The 21,699-nt window shown below is 46.5% G+C and overlaps 3 protein-coding genes across 7 annotated transcripts in view; all 3 read left to right on the top strand.

Moving 5' to 3' along the window:
* LOC149399087 (MLO-like protein 8) overlaps positions 1-8,658 on the top strand; it is a 38,686-nt gene extending 30,028 nt beyond the window's left edge. Inside the window, exons 9-11 of the transcript XR_016296523.1 lie at positions 7,892-7,947; positions 8,041-8,206; positions 8,524-8,658. The gene's annotated coding sequence lies outside the window, so the exon portion shown is untranslated. The remainder of the gene's footprint in view (positions 1-7,891; positions 7,948-8,040; positions 8,207-8,523) is intronic.
* The window catches only part of LOC149399093 (MLO-like protein 8), a 37,819-nt gene continuing 23,147 nt past the window's right edge, over positions 7,028-21,699 (top strand). For both annotated transcript variants that reach the window (XM_089612013.1, XM_089612015.1), the window contains exons 1-2: positions 7,028-7,052; positions 7,173-7,348. The gene's annotated coding sequence lies outside the window, so the exon portion shown is untranslated. The remainder of the gene's footprint in view (positions 7,053-7,172; positions 7,349-21,699) is intronic.
* Positions 9,598-11,326, top strand: LOC149399094 (GTP-binding protein At3g49725, chloroplastic-like). 4 transcript variants are annotated; one of them, XR_016296521.1, is made up of 7 exons: positions 9,598-10,036; positions 10,135-10,199; positions 10,288-10,353; positions 10,439-10,528; positions 10,623-10,746; positions 10,888-10,996; positions 11,309-11,326. XR_016296521.1 is itself a non-coding variant. In XM_089612008.1 (7 exons), exons 1-7 carry the CDS (start codon positions 9,712-9,714, stop codon positions 11,047-11,049), a joined length of 735 nt encoding a protein of 244 aa, XP_089468134.1. In that variant the 5' UTR covers positions 9,598-9,711; the 3' UTR covers positions 11,050-11,117. The 4 variants fall into 4 exon arrangements, 2 of the variants coding, with proteins under 2 accessions (XP_089468134.1, XP_089468135.1); XR_016296522.1 differs by lacking the exon at positions 11,309-11,326 and adding an exon at positions 11,183-11,227 and having other exon boundaries at positions 10,888-10,956; XM_089612008.1 differs by lacking the exon at positions 11,309-11,326 and adding an exon at positions 11,043-11,117 and having other exon boundaries at positions 10,623-10,735; positions 10,888-10,956.

Genomic DNA, 21,699 nt, shown 5'->3' on the forward strand with positions numbered 1-21,699 from the left:
TCCGTGCTGGTGTGTTGGTTTGCGTGCGATCCATTGGTCTACGGCTTCCACGCCTTTCTTTCTTTCTTTTTTTTTCTTTTTTTTGTAATTCATGATGTGTAACACTGGTTTTTGCCACACTTTCAACTTATAACTAAGATTGTATCAACGGTGTTCCTCCGCCACAAGTGAGGGTTATCAATAAAGAATTCGTGGTACCGCCCTAGCTTCTAAAAAAACAAAAAAAAAATACTTATAACAAGGTACCTGTTTCTATTTAAACCATAAATATATTCAAAACTCGCAACAAAGAAATGATTAAAGAGATAGCAGCTCTTCTTCTCTCATAAGATTTAATACTTATTATTCTGAAGCTCATCACATGAATCATCTGAACCTTTCGAGCATCATTCTATGGAACTTAACCAGTGGTTTGATTGACAGCATCAACCAACTGGATTGCACTGTGGCTATTTTCTTTTTGTGGGGAGTTTAAAAGGGGAAAACTTGAACAGCAAGGAATTTTTTTGCTTTTGGAACAGCATCATAATATGGAACTGAACCAGTGGTTTGGTTGACTTTTAATCATTCTATGGAACATGTTAGTATATTTTCCGTACATACATAAAATTGTGTGATTTTGCTGATAGATGATAGACATGATATTTTTATAAATTTCTCGATGGATTTTTGTCCAATGTGATTTCTCGCACTACAACAAATACTAGCAACAGCCACAATTTTTTTTCTCGGGAATAGCCACGACAAGTCGTGGCTAAATATTTTAGGCTTCAGCCACGACTAGTCGTGGCTAATTCTAATTTCACTTTTTTCATTCACGCGGCTAACTGTTGGCGCTTAATATTTTGGGGATTTTTCAGTGTCCCTTCTTTTCGTTTCTTTTTTTTTCCTCACCGACTCTAGGCTTTCTTTCTCTCTTGTTCTCTCTCTCAAATCACCACGATCATGACTCCGCCACTCCACGACGACGACCATCACTCCACCACGACGACCACCACCACTACCACGCAGCACCACCTATTCCACGCAACACCATCGCGACCACGCAGCACCACTGCGACCTCGCACCACAACCCATCACTAAACCCAAATCACTAGACCACCACCACCGTTCTCGGGATCCCCTCCTTGTAGCGCCAAAATGTTATTCGTGTTTTTGGATTAGCACTAAGAACCGTCCGTGTTTCGATCTAGGATCGGATTCAATGATCGTACGTAGGTTAAGTTTGGTGAAGTTCTTCTCTTCTTGTCGTTTATGTCTCGTCAATGAATTTGCTTCGTGCTTCTCGCGTTCGTCGGGCTCTTGAGTCTTTGTTTCTTTGAGTCTTCAACCCTTTGAATCTCTCTCTAAAGCCTTGCTTTCAACCCGTAATCTCTCTTGACCTTGCCTTCAACCCTTTGATCTCTTTCTTCGAGTCTTCACGTCATTGTGTTCTTCATGTTGCTCATTGTTCTTGGATCTTCAAATCTTTCGAGTTCGTTACTGGGTCTTTGAATCCTCGTACCTTCACTTAAACACAAGAAAACAGGAATCTAGAGGGACGCGGAGGGTTTTCCCTCGGCGCGCACTCCGACACTCAACATTAGTCGTGTTGTATTGTGTTATTGGTGAACGATTTATACTCGTCTTTATGTTTTCTAGAGAGAGAAAGTCGTGGTGTGATTTTTGTAGAGTTTTTCCAAGTTGAGAGAAACTTACCTTGGAATGAGAGTGACATGGGTATTTATAGTGCTTTTGAGGTACATAAGGGACTTGGTTTGAGCCTTGGAGGCTTGTGGGTCATGTGGAGGTTGGCGACAACCCGAGTTGGCGTCAAGGGGGAGGTTGGCGACAACCCGACTTGGAGGCTCTTTAGGTTGACGTCAAGGGGGAGGTTGGCGACAACCCGAGTTGGCGTCAAGGTAAGGGTTGGCGACAACCCGACTTGGAGGCACTTTAGGTTGACGTCAGGGGGGAGTTGGTGTTAAAGACTTGGCAGCTAGAGGGGTTGGCGGCCACATGGGGGTTGGTGACAAGGAAAAGGGTTTAATTGAGATTTTGTGGCTTATTCGGGGTTTTTTGGGCCATTGTTTGTGACCTCATCTTAAGTGACTTTGACATGAACATTTTATCAATAAGATGAGCTTGAACTTCTTTCGAGAGTTTGATTTGAGATTTGACTTCAAAAGCTCTGTTCGTGGGCTTGGGCCCCACGAATTGACTTGGCGTGTCGTTTTTTATTTTTGAGGTGTCGTTTTTACCTCGCAAAAATGACGATATAACAATCACTTTTGAAAGGAAGAAAAAAAATGATGTATATGTAACAAAGTAGAGATAAAAAAGAGTTTATTGCAGTTAATTTTTTTTTTTTGGGTATCTTTCTCTAGCTTAGTACTTCATTAGAGTCAGCAGATGGTACATGGAAAAAAAAAAAACAAATAGTATGGAAAATCAGATTTATTTGTTAGTACTATCAATTCCTTGCTTTAAAAGTGAATGTGTGTGAAAATGAAGATGACACCCCATTTTTTCCATTGTGCTTGCAAGTTCTTTGCACAACTCTGCAAAGCCTTTTTTAAGCAAACCATGTATGAGTATCTCCCAAGCCACTTCGTCGCAGTTATATCCGCACCGTAACAGCTTACAAAACACTGATTTCGCCTCTTCTTCTTTACCCTCTTCGCAGAGCTTGCACACGAGTGACTTCGACCCTCGAGCAACAGCTCGATTTCGACCCTCTTCTCCTCCTTGCAGATAGCGCTGATAAGGGCGTTGTAGGCGCAATCGCTCGCCGGAAAATTCTCGCCGGAGATCATCTCCAGCGCCTCGGCGATCCTACCGGCGCCGCAATACCCGCTGATCAAAGCGTTGCACATCGTCTCGTTGGCGCTTATGCCCTTTTCTCGGAGAGATTCGAATATCGAGTCGGCTTCGTCCAATCGGCCGTTCTTACAAAGCCCGTCGATGAACACTCCGTAGGTGACCTCGTCAGAGACCAGGCCAGAATCGTTCATCATCCCGAGAAGCTTGTAAGCGATGTCTATGTGGCCGACCTTTAACTGGCCATGGATGAGGGAAGTGAAGGTGATCTTGTTCGGTGAGAGCTTTCTTTTGAGCATCTCGGAGAGTAGAGACATCCCTCTGTGGACCTGATTCCGCCGGCAATGGCCGCCGATCAGGGACGTGAATGTGACGGAATCCGGCGGACACTTCTCAGACTCCATGAGACGAAAAACCCGGAGGGCAGAATCGACCATTCCTCTCTTGCAATACCCGTCGATCAGCACGTTGTATGTCACCACACTCGGGACCACCCGATTCCTCGACATCTCTTTGACCAAATCCAAAGCCTCGTCGAACTTCCCGTCCCTCGCGAGGCTTCCGACGAGGACATTGTAGCTCTGAGCGTCCTTTTCCTTCATCTCTCTGAAGAGCTCGAACGCCTCGGTGACTCTGCCAAGCCGGCAAAGAGATTGGAGGAGAACAGTGTGAGTCTTAACACTTGGAGAAAAACCGTCCGTCCTCATCTGAGCCAAAAGCTCGAGAGCCTCGTCGTCCCTTCCGACTATATGCTAGTCAGATTATGAAAAAGTTTTATTTAATGATAATTTTAATCATTAGATGGTTGCTTGAGAGTAATTACTTACTACATTTTTGTTTTATAGTTGCCACGAAACAAATATGTACTCTATTGCCACGTAAGATTTACTTGTTGTCTTTATCAAGAAAATATACAAGTTAATATTGCAGTGAGAAATTTCATTTTGTAGACTTTTAAAAGTGGAGAAATATCATAGTTAGATTTCTTAATTGAATAATACTTGAAATTGAACTTTTAACCCAAAATCGGACAAAAATATTATTTAAACTCATTTAACTATTTTTTCTCTCATTATCTCTCTAATTTTTCTAATATCCTCTACTCTTTCCTTCTCCATAGTTCTCATTTATGATGATTTCGAAGATTTACAATGAAGTTTATAGTTTTTGGGCATTTTGAGTGGTAAAAGTCAAATTTATGCAAAATTTGTTTATCGTAAACCGTTAGAATCGTATCTTGTTGGATTTCTATGTATCTCGTCAAAATCGGGTGTAAGAGAGTCCGTGTGAGTGAAATGAACAAAGAGGTGTGAGATAAATTTATTTGATTTGAGGGGTATTTTTGTCCAATTTTGAATCAAAACTCTAGTTTAATTAGATATTTTCCAACTAAAAAGTTTAACTTTAATATTTCTCCACTTTGAAATTAATTACTTACTATTGATAGACATTAATCAAGTGACTAATATGTACATAACATATTTTGGATAAAAGAAAAATATACATAACATAAGTGAAGCCCAAGCACTTAATTTTACAGCTGGCTTAATCATAAAAAAAATATTAATCCAAAAACGGAAACTGTGAAAAATACCTGGTCAATATAATGGGCGTGTTTGGCACAGCTTTTTTAAGCCTGTTTTTGTTGTTAGCAAAAGCCAAACTACAATCTTACTGTTTGGTAAAACAGTTTTTAGAAAAAATTTCAAAAACGATTTTAAAAATTGTACATGAGTCACAAAAGCTAAGAATCTTAGCTTTTAGAAAAAGCGTTTTTGTATCTGATATAAAATTACTTTAATATCCTCACGTGATTATCCATAGCACTGTTAAATATTTATTTTATGTCTATTTTAGTCTTTTTACTATAATATATTTATTTTACCAAACGCTAAATCAGTTTTTGTTACCAGCAACAACTGTTTTATAAACAGTTTACCAAACACCTTGTCAGTTTTTGAAAAAAACGGTTTTTTTCAAAAACTGAATCTAAAAGCACTTTTTTTAAAAACAAAGCTGTGCCAAACGATGCCAATATGAAATTATAGACGCGTTTTGTTGCACGGTGTTAACTTATACTGTGTAAAACAAAAAAGGAACTAAAAAATATGTAGAAATGAGTTAATAACGGTCACTCCTGAGAAGGGTTATAAAAAACGGAAACCTCATACTATTCTTCTTCTATTTCCCTCTGTTCAGTTTTATGGCAATTTAAGGTAATTGAGTGGCGATCTAGGGTTTATTCGCCGCCGTCCCTGCTCGCTCACAGCCTGTCCCTTTCTGCCTCGTCGCCAAACCCCGACGCCGTCGCAGGGCCGATCGCCATCGCCGACCTCGGCAAAAAGAATCTCGCCGGTAATGGGTTTTCAATCATCCGCAGAGCCTGGATTTGGTGGTGTCGATGAGCGGCGTTGTCCGCGAGGCCAAGTCGCACCACCGCCAGGTCTCAACCCGTTCCGGCTGGTTGATCGGAGAGATTTTTCCGGGGCTCCGGTGATGGAGACGCCTCAGAACCGAGCGGCGGTGATCGGGCTAAAAGCGCAGGTGGAGAACGCGATTCGCTGTGGAAAGAAATAAGTCCCGTCGCGTCCCTCAAAGAACGAGTATAAACCCTAGAAAGCCAAACGAAAACCCTAGAAAGTTAACATTCTCTCTCTGATTCCGTTTTCTTGGGGTTTCTGTTCGCCGGGCAGTCACGACGCCGTCGCCGGAATCTTGCGGCCGATTGTCAACGCCGTCCCTCTCAGAAGCTCGTGCTAGTGCGGATCGTCCGTAGAGCCTATGATTGGGATCTGTGCCGGTTAAGCCAACAGAACCATGGCGGTGATTCGGCCACACTTGGGTGAATAAGAGAGACTAGGTACGACCACACGGTGATCGAATCATCATTCTTGAACAAAGGAAGCTGTAAACAAATGGGGAGTTCTCTCTATTTCGTTTTTCTTTTTCTTTTTTTCCCTGTTTTGTATTTATTTCTAACCCAATATATCTTCACAGGCTTTGCGAGAAAGGTTTGATTCATTCGGCTCCTCCTTTGGCTAGGGAGATCGACACTCTTTGCAAGATAGGTCTGATCGAGAGAGCCAGTCATAAGACCACCGTTGTATGTGAACATCTCTTGTTTTACTTACTGATTTCTAAAAGTGGCGTTATTATAAATGGTTCCTCAAGGGAATATGAACAACACTAACAGATGAGCTAATCCTCGTGTCAGTACTAGCAGTGATGTAAGAGCAAATATTTGTATGCATATTTCTCGTCTATAATGGACTTGTACAGAGTAAGTAATTGTTAGGATCTCAGGATTAAAGGGACATAACAATGACTTCACAGTTAAGGGTATGAATTTAGAATAATTGATGTTTTTTTATTACTATATTATCTATATAAATAGATGGGATAGTGAAGAAAATGAATAAATTTGTTTTGGGAGAGAGCGAAGTAGAGCCTGTAATAAACAGATGTGTTCTAAATCTAATGATTATTCCATTGTTAATAGATATTTTGTAAGAAATTTATGTTGTAAATGGCTCATTAGTTCTTTTGTTTTATAGTTTTTTTATGTATGTTATAATGCTATTTTTACTTGTGTGCTCAATTTTACTTGTTCTGCCTACCACGCTGTTTGCATAGGAAAGGTAGTTTTACCTTCTTTCTATGGTTTTGCAAATTATGGCGATATACCCTAGGATAAAGGAAGCCAAGCGCTTTCAAATGGGCCGCCGAGAATCTACTCTCAATACTCTTTCAGGTATACAACACCTACAAAATAAGCTTTATTGATTTGAGAGAATTAACTTGACTTTGATGTGGTAGCTTTGCAAAAACTCCTTTGATCTAGTGTGTGTTTTCAGGCTTGTGAAATGGTAACTTGACTGTCATCTATGGTTTTCTCTGTGTATGTTTTCAGGCATGTTGTCTTCACTGAGAGCGTGCACGAGAATATTAGGTTTACCCCCCTTGTTTTGTTTCTTGCAGCGCAAGTATTTTCTATTCCCGCACACTTTTTTTTTTTTTTTTTCATTATGCAGTCTGCGAGCGATTCTAGCTCAAGAGTGGTTTAGTAATGGGGTTAAAGAAGAGGATGCCAACAAAGATGATTGTGGTGATGATCAGACCTCCAAGGTGTGAATTTATGAAGTTAAATAACTATTTTGGAAAATTATTTTGAATTTACGGCTTATAACCGGTGTCGACCCCGGTTGGAAGCGTGTTCGAGTTCTTATTATCTGCTATGGAACAACTCGCTCAGGTTTGGTTAATTATAAAAAGCACATACTAAAAGAAAAAGCATCAATTCCATAAGACTTCACAAAGAACCCAAACATCTTTTGGCATTACTTTTTTTTTTTTTTTTTTTTTTTTTTTGAAGAAACCAGAATAAAACTAAAAAGAAATAGAGGGAGAAAGAAAGCTTTGGCTAGGACCGAAGCAAACCTGAATCTGCCACAATTGCATCTCCTCTTAGCAACCGTTTATGCAACCCTGAATTGGCCATAGTTCGACACTCAAAAAGCAGTTACCACTTCCAAACTTTGCATATTGAAGGTACGTGTAATTTTTATAAAAAATATCAGTCATATTTTGTTTTTTATTTTTGTTTTTTTAAAGTGCGATATGGATTGTCATCTTTGTTGCTGAGCTTGGAGTTTGGTCGGAAAGCCATAGCGGCAATGGTGATGACAGGTTAGTCAAAGGAGCTCGATCATAGTCACTATCTCCATAATATTGGAGGAAGTCCTTCACAAGCTCGGTGCTGTAAGTCCTTGTTGTGTTTCTTTTATGCTGATAAGTGATTAGGGTTTTGGTCTGTGTTTCTTTTTACCATTTTAAAAGGATATTTGGTTTGCTCTATGTGTTTGATGTTTTTACAAGTAGTAGAGTTGACTAATTTTTACAGTAATTACAAAAAAAAAATGTAAATCTGATTTAATAACCTTGTTTTGCTGTCTTGGGTTACATGGTTTTACTATATAGGCCTACAGAATTGAACTGGCTGATGGGTTCTGGTTATATTTCAGTTTTTTTTTTTTTTTTTTTAAATCATGTCTTGAGTTGATTGTCAAACTATATGAAAACATTTCATTTCAGTGGTGCACTGAAAGGCCCGAGAGAGCTGTTTGAAGCTCTTGAGAAGGTTAAACCAGGTAGATTTTACTGTGTTCTAATCTTTTTATTCAGAGCTGATATTGTGTTATGTGAATTCTGAAAGTGTAATTTTGGGTGTGTTGATTTCGCAGAGCCTGATGACTCAGTCAGACCCACATTGCCAAAATATGTAGCAGAGACCATGTTGGCGTGTTCTGTGAAAGAAATGAAACCGAGGGACGATGAACACGGGAGAAAACTCTTGTGGTTTGAGCATCAATCTTTAGTTTTCGGTGGCTACGCTACTATTTAAAAAACGTAAGTCTCTATTATTTTTTATTTTTTCATTTATTTATGAAACCAACACACGCTCATGATATTGATGAAAAAAAACTTGTAATATCGGGGTAACTTGAACGGGTCTATTAGGATTCGTCACTTTTGTCTGTTACATTCCCTCTCTGACTTAAAAACAATATTAATGAAGATTTTTTCCGTTGGTGTCACATATGGTTAATCTTTATTTTTAATTTTTAATTTTTATTTTTTTCTTATATTTATTTACTATTAATTTAGCAGACAACAAATATTTGTGTAGAAATGAGAGATAAGTGACCGTGGTTCTGTTTTCTCAGATTCGTGGATGGAATAAATAGGAGCAGGAAACGTCTACTCATTGATTATAAATTTACGGATGGTGAGTCGTCCAATCCAATGCTCTCTGATATTTTTTTTTTTAAAGTTTCCTTATAAAGTGCAGTGTCGTTCTTGTTATAACAAACGCATATAATGCAAGGCACTGGATTACTGTTTCAAAAAAAAAATTACAATTTTTTTTTTCCATTGTAGGAGATGGAAGCAGCTTCAAGTTTAAGTTAGGATTAGGGTTCGGGAAAAGGGAATTAGAGTTTGATTAGGTTTTTTTTTTAAAACTGTGATCGGCGAGAGAGAGAGAGCATGATAAATTCTTCTAATTCGTTGCTGAAATTCGTCTATAATTATCAACTCATTCGATAGTCCTCATATTTCTTAAATTCGTCGTTTTTCATTTTCAATTTCTGAAACGAACGATTTGGTATTATGTCGTTTCTCAAGATTGTCGTTTTTTTATTTTCTGAAACGAAGGATGTCGTTTTCTCAAGATTGTTTTTTTTTGTAGTCTGAAACAAACGATGTCGTTTTTACGAGAATGTTGTTTTTTAGTTTCTGAAACGGACAATGTCGTTTTTTGAACAATGTCGTTTTTTGAACAATGTCGTTTTGTAGGATTGTCGTTTTTTGGACAATGTCGTTTTGTAGGATTGTCGTTTTTGGACAATGTCGTTTTGTAGGATTGTCGTTTTTGGATAATGTCGTTTTGTAGGATTGTCGTTTTTTGGACAATGTCGTTTTGTAGGATTGTCGTTTTTTGGACACTGTCGTTTTGTAAGACTGTCGTTTTTTATTTTCTGAAACGAACGATGTCGTTTTTTGATATTTTGTCCAGGATTGTCGTTTTTTTAATCGAAATATCACGTATTTATGAAAAAGGACCGTATGCAGCGTAGAAAAAAAAAATAGTAGTTTGGGTGGGAATTAGTTGGGGCAAAATAAAATTCTGCTAAAGACAAAATGATAAATTCGATGATGATTCAAGATTTCGGTTCGATCATATGGATTGCTTAATGTCCTCTCCTGTTCGTTATGCGTTGATAGGCTTCGGATTAGAGTTCATTGATTTGGGATTTTTAGAAATCTTGGGGTTTTTGAAGAAAAAAGAAATATAATTAAAAATACTAACATTGTCTGAGAAGAATACTTGATTTGAGCAAATATCTAAAAAAATGCTGAGAGCGGCAATCTCTCTAACGAGGTCTTCTCTCTACCGAGCTTCGATTTCTCTCTCGCCGGCGAGAATTAGGGTTCCGGCAGAGCCGTATTCCCAGGACGCGAGCTCCGGCGATGACGCTGCGACGCTTCTGGTGGTCCAGCCTCGACTCCGCCCTGATTCGTTGCTTCAGGCAAAGCTTGACGAAGCTGTTTGCCTCGCCGACTCTCTCGGCGAAATCCGAGAAGAGTACTTCGACCATGTCGTCGCCGCCGAGAAGAAGGTTCCTGAGCACATAGTCGTTCAGAACCCCTCCGCCAGAGGTCATAGGGCTCACGCTGGTTAGCTTCTTCAACTCTCTCTCTCTCTCTCTCTCTCTCTCTGTGCTATAAGCCCATATTTTTTTTTTTCATTTCTGAATGAATGTATGTTTGTGCAGATACGTATTTTGGTGGAGGGACAGTGGAAAATGTTAAAATCCACCTAAATCATGTCGAATCAAAGGCATAAACTTATTTCGTTTTGTATACAAGATTGGCGTTAGAGAGCAGTATTGATTAACGTGTTACTGATATGTGATAATACAAGCCAGGGTGATGAAGTTGATGCTGTTTTCGTGAATGCAATGCTGAGCGGGGTTCAGCAGAGGAATTTGGAGGTAAATTCGTTTGGCTTTCTTGACAAAGGTTCTCAATTGTGACTTTTTTTTTTTTTTTTTTAATTCGGCTTCCGTAACAATGCAGAGATTGTGGGGAAAGCCAGTGCTGGACAGGGTCGGTCTCATAATCGAGATATTCCATGCTCACGCCAGCACAAAAGAAGGGAAGTTACAGGTGCGCAGTTTCGACCTTGATTTGGAATAGTTGCTGATCGATTTCCGAGTTCATGGGATGAGTTATTTTTATTAAAGGAGCTAGCTTTTTTCAGGCGGAATTGGCAGCTCTAATGTATAAGAAGACCAGACTTGTTCGTGTACGAGGCGATGATGGGAAGCTTACTTTTGGGGCTGGCGGAGATACTGAAGTTGTTAGCGCTCGGGGGTAATGTGTTGGTTAGTTCGTATGCTGCGAAAAAAAAAAAAAATTGATTCAGAACATAACTTCTAGCTTTCTAATGTACCGACGTGCTTTTGAAAGTCTGTTGTGCGTTTTTGATTGCTATAGATTTATGACCCATCTGTATTTGACTTCAGGAGAGGAAGTGGTGGACGTGGATTTATTGGCGGTGCCGGTGAAACCGAAATTAATCTTCAACGTCGAAGGTCCGGTTCACAATCGGTGTTTTTGTATAATTGTATCATAGTGAGTGACTTGGAACTAACTTCAAGATATACCCTGTGTAGTTTAGGCTCTAGTGGGAACTAACTTCAGTTTGTTAAGCTTGACTCTTGTGGCAGATGATGACTAGACTTCACTGATTTAGATTTTATAGATATAATATACTTCTATGATATATGATATCTTTATCTTATAATCTTGTGTTTATAGGTTGAGGATAGAGTTACCATTTGTTTATTTGGACATGTGATTCACATCTTCTTTTCTCGGATTACTCATTTACTGTATCATTACGTTTGTGGAACTTCTTATCTTACTTATCGAGTGTTGTCTCAGAATTTCAGACCGGCGAAAAATTGTGACGGCATAGATCGAAGAGGTTCGTCGCACTAGAGCTTTGCAGCGGGCTTCTCGGAAGAGAACCGGAGGCTCACAAGGACAAGGCTTACCCACTGTAGCTATTCTTGGCTATACCAACGCTGTACGTTATCAACACTTCTTTTTCTTCTGATTTAGATTGTAAGTTCAGTTGTACTGCTAGAACACGACTCTGATTTAGCAATCTTGAGGACATTCAAGCTGTTCTTCAGGATGCCGAGGAGAAGCAACTGAACGACGCTGCTGTGAAAAGATGGCTTCAAAAGCTCAAGAACGCTTCCGAGGACATCGAGAACGTTCTGGACGATTGGAGCACTGCTGTTCTCCAGCACGAGATCAAGAAACAAGAAAAGAGTTCTTCAGACAAGAAGGTGTGTTTTCCAGTTTCTTTCTCTCGCTTCTCTTTCACCAAAGTTGGTCGCCTCGTTATGAGCCGTGATATTGCTCTCAAAATCAAGAAACTTAACGGAGAGTTGACTAGGATTTCCGAAGATAAAAATAGGTACAATCTCAGCATAAACATCGTTGTTGAGAGGCCTAGGCCGCTTCAGACGACCTTCCTTGTTGATGAGACCAAAGTACACGTCAAGACGAGGAAAAGAGTGTTTTAGTGAGCAAGTTATTGTGCGAGAGCAGTACCGATGAGGATGATGGGAGATCGTCTCTTCACGTCATCCCCATTGTGGGATTGGGGGGTCTCGGCAAAACAACTCTCGCATAACTTGCTTACAATGACGAGGCGGTTAAGACCCACTTTGATAAGCGAATTTGGGTGTGCGTCTCTGATCCTTTTGACGAGATCAAGGTTGCCAAAGCGATCATTGAAGGCCTTGGAAGTAATTCTGAAAGCTCTGAACTGAATGCCGTTGTCAAATGCATCCACGAGTCCATTGAGGGAAAAAGAGTTTTCATTGTCTTAGACGATGTTTGGCTTGAAGATTATAGTAGATGGGAAATTTTTGGAGAAGCTCTTAGGAATGGGGGTAGAGGAACCCGGGTATTGGTTACCACGAGAAAGCAAGAAGTTGCGATAATGATGGGAGTGCGTACCGACCAGATAATTAGTCTAAAAAAGTTGAGTGAAGAGCATTGTTGGTTGATTTTTTCCCAATTGGCATTCATGGATACGAGTGCCAAGGAGCGTCCACAACTTGAACCGATTGGCCATCAAATCGCTGCTAAATCAAGAGGCTTGCTTCTAGTTGCTAAAACTCTAGGAAGTCTTATGCGGTTTAAAAAGATGGCGAATCAGTGGGAGGACATTTTGAGTAGTCTTATGTTATAGTGATAGATGATCTAATCGAGATGTGGATGTCTCACGGTTATTTAGGCCGAGGAGTAGAATCGTGGAAACTAGGTCGAGATTGTTTCGAGAGTTTGGCTATGCGGTCGTTTTTTCAAGAAATCAACGAGAACGTATGTACTGGAGGCCTTTGGTGCAAAATGCATGACATAGTTCATGATTTTGCCCATTTTTTTACGGGCAATGAATTCGTTTTTATGGAAGTTAGCGAAGATGGAGAGGAGAACAAGGCAGTGGTAAAAGAAAACACTCGTCACTTGACCTTGAAACCAAGATCTCATAATTCATTAGATAATGTGGGGAATTTCCGCACGCTGTTCTTCCAAACAAGTGTGTTCAGCGGACTATATTGCAAGCCTTTATTGTTTTCTCAACTTTTGTGTCTTCGGACTCTGATTATGCGATCTTGCAAATTGGAACTATCAGAGGATATTGGTCTATTGAAACACTTGAGATATCTAGACCTATCGGAGAACAGTGGGTTGATAGAATTGCCGAAGAAACTATTCAACCTCTGTAATCTTTAGACCTTGAAACTCTGTTTTTGCTTCAAGTTAAAAACACTACCAGAGTGCATCTCAAAACTAGTCAGCCTAAAACATCTCTACATACGATTGTGTCCGTTAGAGGGCCTTCCGAAAGGGTTAGGAAAATTAAGTGGTTTGCAAACTCTAGATACGATAGTGGTGCCCAAGGAGAGGGAATCGTATCTAGACATTGGAAATCTGAAACACCTTCAACCTCGAGGGATTTAAAGCATCCAAGGGTGTGGACATGTAGATGATGTTGCAAAGCTGAACCTCAATGGCAAACCGGATGTGCGTGCGTTGGAGTTGAATTTCAGATCCAATTCTGAGTCGGAATCCGTAGATAGCAACAATGACAATTGTTATCGGCCCGACGAGGTCCGACGACTCGATCGACGTTTCGGGCGGCCGAGCAGGCTCACTCGGCCATTGGCCGAGTGAAACCCTACTTCCAGCCCACACTCGGCCGGCCCATCAACTCACTCGGCCAATAGCCGAGTGAGCCTTCTCTCGGACCAAGCCCATCACTCGGCCAATGGCCGAGTGAACTTCTCCATATGTTCACTCGGCCAATGGCCGAACGAGATCCACCATGCTCACTCGGCCCATGGCCGAATGAGGCCTCAGACGTCCCAGCGTGTTCGCCCAGCCGAGGGCCGAATGAAGTCTCCAGCCGGCCCACCATGCTCACTCGGCCAATGGCCGAGTGAGGCCCCAGGCGGCCCAGCACGCTCGATCGGCCGAAGGCCGAATGAAGACCCCTGCCGGCCCAACAGCTCACTCGGCCGACCGTCGAGTGAGTCTTCTCTCGGCCCAGACTCTTCACTCGGCCAATGGCCGAGTAAAGCTCACCCGGCGTCCATTCCTTCACTCGGCCATTGGCCGAGTGAATCTCCCTCGGCGGCCATCATCTCACTCGGCCATCGGCCGGCCCAGCTCCACTCGGCCAATGGCCGGCTCAGCCTCACTCGGCCAAGGGACCCTCAACACGTCCCTTGGTCGCCTATAAATAGAGGAGTCCATTCTCTATTCCAGGTAATCCGAATTTGAGTACTGAAACGCTGTCGAACTCGTACCTCGCTCGTTTCTCTCAAGTCTCGACCTCTAAACACTAAACCCTCTACAAACCACCTCAATCCTACTAATGTTGAGCGTCGGAGAGGTAAACAGAGGCAACCCCTCTGTTTCCCCTTTGTAGTTCACACCTTCTTTGCTTACTTTTCAGGTGCTTGGACGAGACAGAGACCACCTACAGCTAAGGGACGGCTTGGAATACCAAGCCCGACACGCTCGAGTCGAGACGAGACCACTTGGTCCGGCCTTGGGTCTAACCGTCTGCGACTCCTAAATCGTTGTCCAAAAATCAGCGACAACATTTTGGCGCTAGAAGGAGGGGGATTCTCAACCTTGACGACGCATTCCCTCTACCAGTCTTCTTCCTTTGTTCTCACGACTCTCGAGAGATTAGTCACACTCCTACCACCTCCGCGGGTACCCGAGCGACGAGCTCGAGGTACGGTCTTCGACGTCTCGCACATCGTCTTGAAGGGCAACCTCGCGATAGCGAGAGCCAGCCCCAAGACCCGATGATTGACCCCGAGGCCGAGCTCCGAGAGGACACGGCCCGGCGGCTTGCGGAGCTCCTTGACCGCCCCGGCGTCGACGGTACGCTCATAGCCGACCTCATCGGCTATGACATTAAAGATAGGTCCGCCCAAGACGACTCCGACCCCGAGTATGTGGAGGAGTCGAGGACCAACGAGGCAACGCCTACCCTTGCCCCTTTGCGGCCTGAGAGGTCCAACAATGCTCTGGCCGGGCCGTCGCACCTAGCGCGGCAACAGGCACGGTCACATTCCCAGGGACTCGCCCCCTCGGTTTCAAGAGGCGGCCGGACACGGCCCCTCGCCGAGGAGAGAGCGACTCTGGCTGATGATGGGGCCGATAGCCGAAGCGCCCGCCGGACGGTCCGACCAAGGGCGATCTCGCCTCGCCCCGCACCAAGCGTGGACCTTAGAGAACGCTTGACGGCGCAGAGAAACTCCCGAGGGGAGGATCTCCGCCAAAGGCTAAACTCTCGAAGGGATGCGCTCCCCGCTGCAACTCTTGGCCGGCCTCAGGCCAACGTCGTGGATCAAGCGTCCAACGAACGCCAACCGGTGACTCCCGTGGCCCCGACGGTCGGCCCCGCTAACGGCCTCGACATGGTCACGATGATTCAGAGCCTCCAGAATCAAATCATCGAAATGAGAGAGTCAGGGAGGCAAAGGCCGTACGGAGGGATCGAGGAATCATACTCTCCCTTCGCCGCGCAAGTCCTCGCGCAACCATGCGTGGAGAACTTCAAGTTGCCGTCCATTCCCCCCTACGATGGACGTACGGACCCCCACTTCCACGTCCAACATTATGAGACGTGGATGACAATGCAAGGGCAGACGGACGCCACTCTCTGCCAGGCCTTCAGCCTGACCCTCACAGGGTCGGGGTTTGAGTGGTTCCGAAGTTTGAGGCCGGGAAGCATCCCGTCTTTCCGGGCATTGCGAGAGGCGTTCCCCGCCCGATTCGCCACCCTTGTGGCGCAAAAGAAACCGAAGACCCACCTCCTCTCTATCCGACAAGGAAGAGACGAGACGTTGAGACAATACCTTGCTCGTTTCACCGAGGAGTCTCACAAGGTCGAATGATTCGACGACAGGGACGCCATCACGGCAATCACTGAGGGAGTACGCACGAGTGACTTCCTCAAGTCTATTGTTGGCCAAGTCCCGCGTGACATGACGGAGCTAATGACAAGAGCCCGCACATACATGAGAGTCGAGGACTATCTCGATGGCCGAGATGGCCGAAAATCTGGAGGACAGGGGAGTCGCCGCCGCGACGATCGAGACGAAGATCGTCCCGACCCCCGAAAGAGGAGGAATAAGGGAAGCCAGGGCCCTAACGGCCGTTCCCTCCCCGGGCCAAGGCCGCCGCATGTCGACAGCTTCCAAAAGTTCTCGCCATTCACTCCTCTGAACACTCCGCCGGAGCAAATCCTAGCTCTGCACCGTGACAAGTTGGGGAGCCCAACCCCTCTCACGAAGGATCCCGCCAAGATGGATCAAAGCAAGTACTGTGACTACCATCAAGATCACGGGCACCTGACATCCGAATGCTATCAGCTCAAGCGTCAGATTGAGGCCCTGATTCAGGATGGGAAGTTGAAAGAATACGTCCTTAGAACTATCGGGACGGCCGCGGCGCACGGAGGTCGCCCGCGGCAACGAAGAAAGGTCCGGCGACGGTGACCGTCACAGACCGTGCGACAAACGAAGAACCGGAAAGCTCGCAACTTCACGTCGTGGGCGCGATCTTAGGCGGCCCGGAGTTCGGAGACTCGGCTACGCAGAGGAAGAAGTATGTGCGCGAAGTTTCCCAAGGGAAAATATCGCACTACATCAACCATACGTACGAGGTCCCTCCTCCGGCCCCCTTCGAGTCCATGTTCTTCACCGGACAAGAAGCGGCGCGAGTACTCCACCCACACAACGACGCGATAGTCGTCTCTGCCCCGGTCGCCAACAACCTCGTCCGGAGAATCTTGATCAACAATGGGAGCTCCGCCGACATAATCTTCAAATCGGCGTTGGACAGGATGAAGCTTTCCGGGGTAAGACCGACCCCGATCTCAACCCCGCTCTTCGGCTTCTCTGGGGAGAGGGTTATGACGAAGGGAACTATCGACCTCCCGGTTACCTTCGGTACGCCGGGGGGCTCGAGGTTACCCACATCGTGTCGTTCCTAGTGGTGGATCAACCCTCGGCGTACAACATCATCGTCGGCCGCCCGACTCTCAATCGGTTGAAGGCCATAACGTCCACGTATCACCTGATGATGAAGTTCCCAACTGAGAAGGGAATCGCCGTGATGATGGGAGACCAATCCATGGCAAGGATGTGCTACATCCAGGGCGTGGACGGAAAAGGGAAAGGGAAGGTGGTGTGCACCGTCTTCCAACTCGGGGACAAATTCCCGTGCAAGTTAGAGGAGGGAGGTACCTTCGGAGAGCTAGACCAAAGGGACGAAGTCGAGCATCGGAAGGTGGAGACACCGGACGACCTCGTTCCCGTCGTGTTGGACGACGCCAAGCCTGACCAAGTGGTCAAGGTAGGCGCCCAACTCTCGTCTGAAGTCCGAACCGAGCTCGCCGCTTTCCTCCGAGAGCACAAAGATGTCTTCGCGTGGACACACGCCGACATGCCGGGGATCGACCCCGAAATCATGGTTCATCGTCTCAACGACGACAAGAGAGTGGCCGAGCGCGTTTAACCGCGACGGGCGTTCAGTGGGGAGAGGTACCAAGCCATCGGTGAAGAAGTTGACAAACTTCTCGCCGCCGACTTCATCAGGGAGGCGGAGCACCCCAAGTGGGTGTCCAATGTGGTAATGGTTAAGAAGCCAATCGGGAAGTGGCGGATCTGTATCGACTACAAAGATCTCAACAAAGCCTGCCCGAATGACAGCTTCCCTCTCCCGAGGATCGAGCAGCTCGTGGACGCCACTGCGGGCCACGAATTGCTAAGCTTCATGGACGCCTACTCAGGCTACAATCAGATCCGCATGCACGAGCCGGATCAAATTAAAACCACCTTTGTTACGAACCGCAGACTTTACTGTTACAAGGTCATGCCCTTTGGCCTCAAAAACGCGGGAGCAACGTATCAAAGGTTGGTGAACCGCATGTTCTCCAATCAAATTGGCAAAACTATGGAGGTCTACGTGGATGACATGCTTGTCGAAAGCCTCAAAGCCCGCGACCACGTTCGAGACCTTAGGGAAATGTTCACGATCCTGCGGCGCTACAAGATGAAGCTTAACCCCAACAAGTGCGCTTTCGGGGTCGAGTCTGGAAAGTTTCTGGGCTACATGGTGAGCTGCCGCGGGATCGAGGCCAATCCTGAGAAGATTAAGGCGATCTTAGAGATGAGGTCGCCACAAAAGGTCAAAGAAGTTCAAAGCTTGACGGGAAGGATCGCCGCCCTGACGCGATTTGTTTCCAAAGCCACTGATAGGTGCCAACCATTCTTCAAGTCACTGAAGAAGACCGACGGGTTCGTGTGGACGGAGGAGTGCGAGGAAGCATTCCGCGATATGAAAGCCTATTTCACCTCCCCCCCGTTCCTCGCGAAGCCAAAGAATGGCGAAACCTTGTTCCTCTACCTCGCGGTTTCCGATAGGGCCGTGAGCGCGGTCCTCATACGCGAGGAGGACAGGGTACAATGGCCGGTCTACTACGTTAGCAAGGCGCTCCTCGACGCCGAAACCCGATACCCGGAAATCGAGAGACTGTCCATCGCCCTCGTCATGAGCGCGAGAAAGCTCCGGCCCTACTTCCAAGCGCAACCCATTGTGGTCCGCTCGGGACATCCCATCGAGAAGGCCCTTCAAAAAGGGACCTCATAGAATGGCGATATGGTCCCAAGAGTTGGGCGAGTACGGGATCGAGTTCCAACCGAGAACCGCCATTAAGGGTCAGGCCCTCGCCGATTTCATCGCCGAATTCACAAGCTCGCCCCCGGCCGACGAGGGCGACGAGAATAAAGAGAGCACGGAAGAGAAGAGGGACGACCGCGTCGAATCGTCGAAGAAGAGAACCAACGACCCGATAGGGCCAGTCTGGGACTTGCACGTGGATGGCGCGTCAAACGCCCGGGGGGCTGGCGCCGGCGTTGTGCTCACAAATCCCGATAGGGAAAAGCTGAGATACGCCTTGCGGTTCGAGTTCAAGGCTTCCAACAACGAGGCAGAGTACGAGGCTTTGATCGTTGGCTTGGAGCTAGCGAACAAGTTGGGCGCCCAAAACCTGCGCATCCATTGCGACTCGCAATTGATTGTGAACCAGGTTAAGGGCGACTACGCCGCAAAAGAGCCACACATGATCGCGTACCTGTCTAAGGCCCAAAAGAATCTAGAAGCCTTGTCGTGGTTCGAGATCGTCCAAGTCCCTCGAGAGGCGAACACTGACGCTGACGCCCTGGCTCGCCTCGCGTCTGGGATAGACGAGGAGGGCGAGGGTAGCGTCCCAATCGAAGTGCTGACCCGACCCTACGTCTCGAGAGGCGACGTAGGGGTCGTTGACGAGACTCCGCCTCCCTCGTGGAATTTCTTAAGCGAGGAGTCGTTCCCGAAGACAGAGAAGAGGCCAGAAAGCTGAGAAGCTTGACGCCGAAGTACACAATGAGGGAGGACAACTTGTTCAAGAGAGGCTACTCTATGCCTCTCCTTCGCTGCTTGACCGAAGTCGAGGCGAAGAAGGCGCTCCGCGAGGTGCACGAGGGGGTGTGCGGAAACCACGCCGCTGGGCAATCGCTGGCATTGAAACTACTGAGACTTGGATACTTTTGGCCGACCTTAAAAAAGGACTCCCACGAGTGGGCCAAGAAATGTGATAAGTGCCAAAGATTCGCCCACATCCCGCGTCAAGCACCGGCCCCACTGTGTCCAATCATCGTGCCGCGACCTTTCGCGAAGTGGGGAATCGACCTCATTGGTGAGCTACCTACGGCCCCGAGGCAATACAAGCACGCGATCGTGGCTATCGATTACTTCACGAATTGGGTAGAGGCCGAGCCGCTAGCAAAGATCACTGAGGCGAACACGACGAGCTTCATTTGGAAAAGCATCATCTGCCGCTTCGGGATCCCTGCGTCAATTGTAACCGACAACGGAAAACAATTCGACAATGCGCGCCTCCGAGAAATGTGCGAACAACTTGGCATTAGCAAGACTTTCTCCTCTCCCCGTCATCCTCAAGCCAACGGTCAGGTCGAGGCGGTGAACAAGACGATCAAGGAGAACCTGAAGAAGAAGCTGGAGGCAAGAAAGGGGGCTTGGGCCGACGAGCTCCCTATGGTCTTATGGGCATACCGCACCATCGCTCGAAACGCGACCGGCGAAACCTCTTTCGCTCTCGCGTTCGGTGTCGAGGCTGTGGTACCCGTCGAGACCAAGTTGCCAACCTTGCGCATCGAGGAGTACGACGAAGCCGCCAACGATGACGCGATCAGGCTCGAGCTAGACCTCATAGACGAAAGGAGGGCGGACGCACTCACCCAGCTTGCTGCGCAAAAGAGGAAAGTCGAGAAGTACTACAACTCAAAGATCAAGCTGCGGAAGTTCGCCGACGGAAGCCTCGTTCTTCGAAGGGTGTTCCAAAACACCAAGGTGCAAGGTGCGAGAGTTCTAGGCCCCACCTGGGAAGGCCCGTACCGTGTGCGCCGAGCCATCCACAACGGCACGTACGAGCTCGAGAACATGGAGGGACTCGGGTTCACAACGGCACGTACGTCAAATGCGGCAGTAAGCCGTGCCAACCGGTTACGCTAGGCATAGCAAACCAGGCTCGTAAGACACGCACTATTCAAATTGCGCAAACCGATATACTGAGCATTATAGATCGAGAAAATAAGACGCATAACGAATGTAAAAACTTCAATCAAAGCAAGACAATGTCACACAATCAAACCGGCAAGAAAAACAAAGAAAGTACGATGCATGCCGAACAAATGAGAATCCGAAAGCAAACAATACGTAAGCGCTAAACAATGGCGCGAAAAACTAAAGGAAGGTTGGCTACTTCGAGCCGAAATCAATCTGCTCCTCGTCTTCTTCGGGGCAAGAAGTGCCGAACCCGTCGACGGCTTCTCCGTCCGGTTGATGGGTCGTCGATTGCGCAGCCTCGGCAGGGATTCGGGGATGCGGGTCGTCCTCCGGCAGCTCGTCGTCGTAAGGAGGGAACATGGTGTTGAAAAAGGAAAACATGGTCCCGCGAGACGCGTTCTCCTTCTCGGTCGCTTCCCGAACTCGCCTGGCCACCTCGTAACGAGCCGCCTCCAACGCCAAGTCCCAGTCGTCCTCCAAGTCAGTCTTGGATCGCACGGCGTCTTCCTTCTCCTCAGTAAGGGTCTGCATCTCCGTCCGGAGGGTATCCCTCTCCCTCTCGACCTTGACCCGAGCGATCTCGCTCGCCGATAGTCGAGCGTGGACGATGCTCAGCTCTGCATCCCGACTCGAGAGTGCCGTCTGAAGCTTCTTCGTTTCCCCCAGGAAGGTGACGGTTGTTTGCTCCGCCTTCTCACGAAGCGCCTTCTCGGTGGCCAATTCCCTGCGAGCTCGCTCTAGCTCCCCCTCGAGCGCCTCAAACTCTTGGGCGGTGCGAGCCCCCGCTAGGGCGGCAGCGTGCGCGGCCGCCATGCTCGTCTTCTCCTTCTCCATGATTTGCATGCGTCGTAGCATATCTCGGAGAATGCGATCGCTCCGCTCTTGGCGCGCGAGCATCTGCAAGCAAATGGAACGCGGATGATTACAATAAGCACGACAGCCATACATAACACAAGCAAAACGAGTCATACCTTTCGGGCGTCGCCGATTCCGTTCTGGAAGTGCTCAAGGTCGCTCGTCGTCAGCAGACCCTTGAAATCTCGCAAGGAGGTCTCGAGGATCCCTCGGGAGCATTGGTCTCTCAACTCTGCCGCCTCCGC

Source organism: Urtica dioica, chromosome 4 (genome assembly GCF_054948205.1).
Source record: "Urtica dioica subsp. dioica isolate 48M chromosome 4, U.dioica_male_clone48M_v1_H2, whole genome shotgun sequence".
Taxonomy (NCBI): domain Eukaryota; kingdom Viridiplantae; phylum Streptophyta; class Magnoliopsida; order Rosales; family Urticaceae; genus Urtica; species Urtica dioica.

Bases quoted from the DNA above. Each gene is read 5' to 3' on its own strand.
- LOC149399094 (XM_089612008.1), top strand. From the start codon at position 9,712: ATGCTGAGAGCGGCAATCTCTCTAACGAGGTCTTCTCTCTACCGAGCT. The intron at 10,354-10,438 runs GTAAATTCGTTT...GTAACAATGCAG, and splicing joins TTCAGCAGAGGAATTTGGAG to AGATTGTGGGGAAAGCCAGT. The intron at 10,529-10,622 runs GTGCGCAGTTTC...AGCTTTTTTCAG, and splicing joins CAAAAGAAGGGAAGTTACAG to GCGGAATTGGCAGCTCTAAT.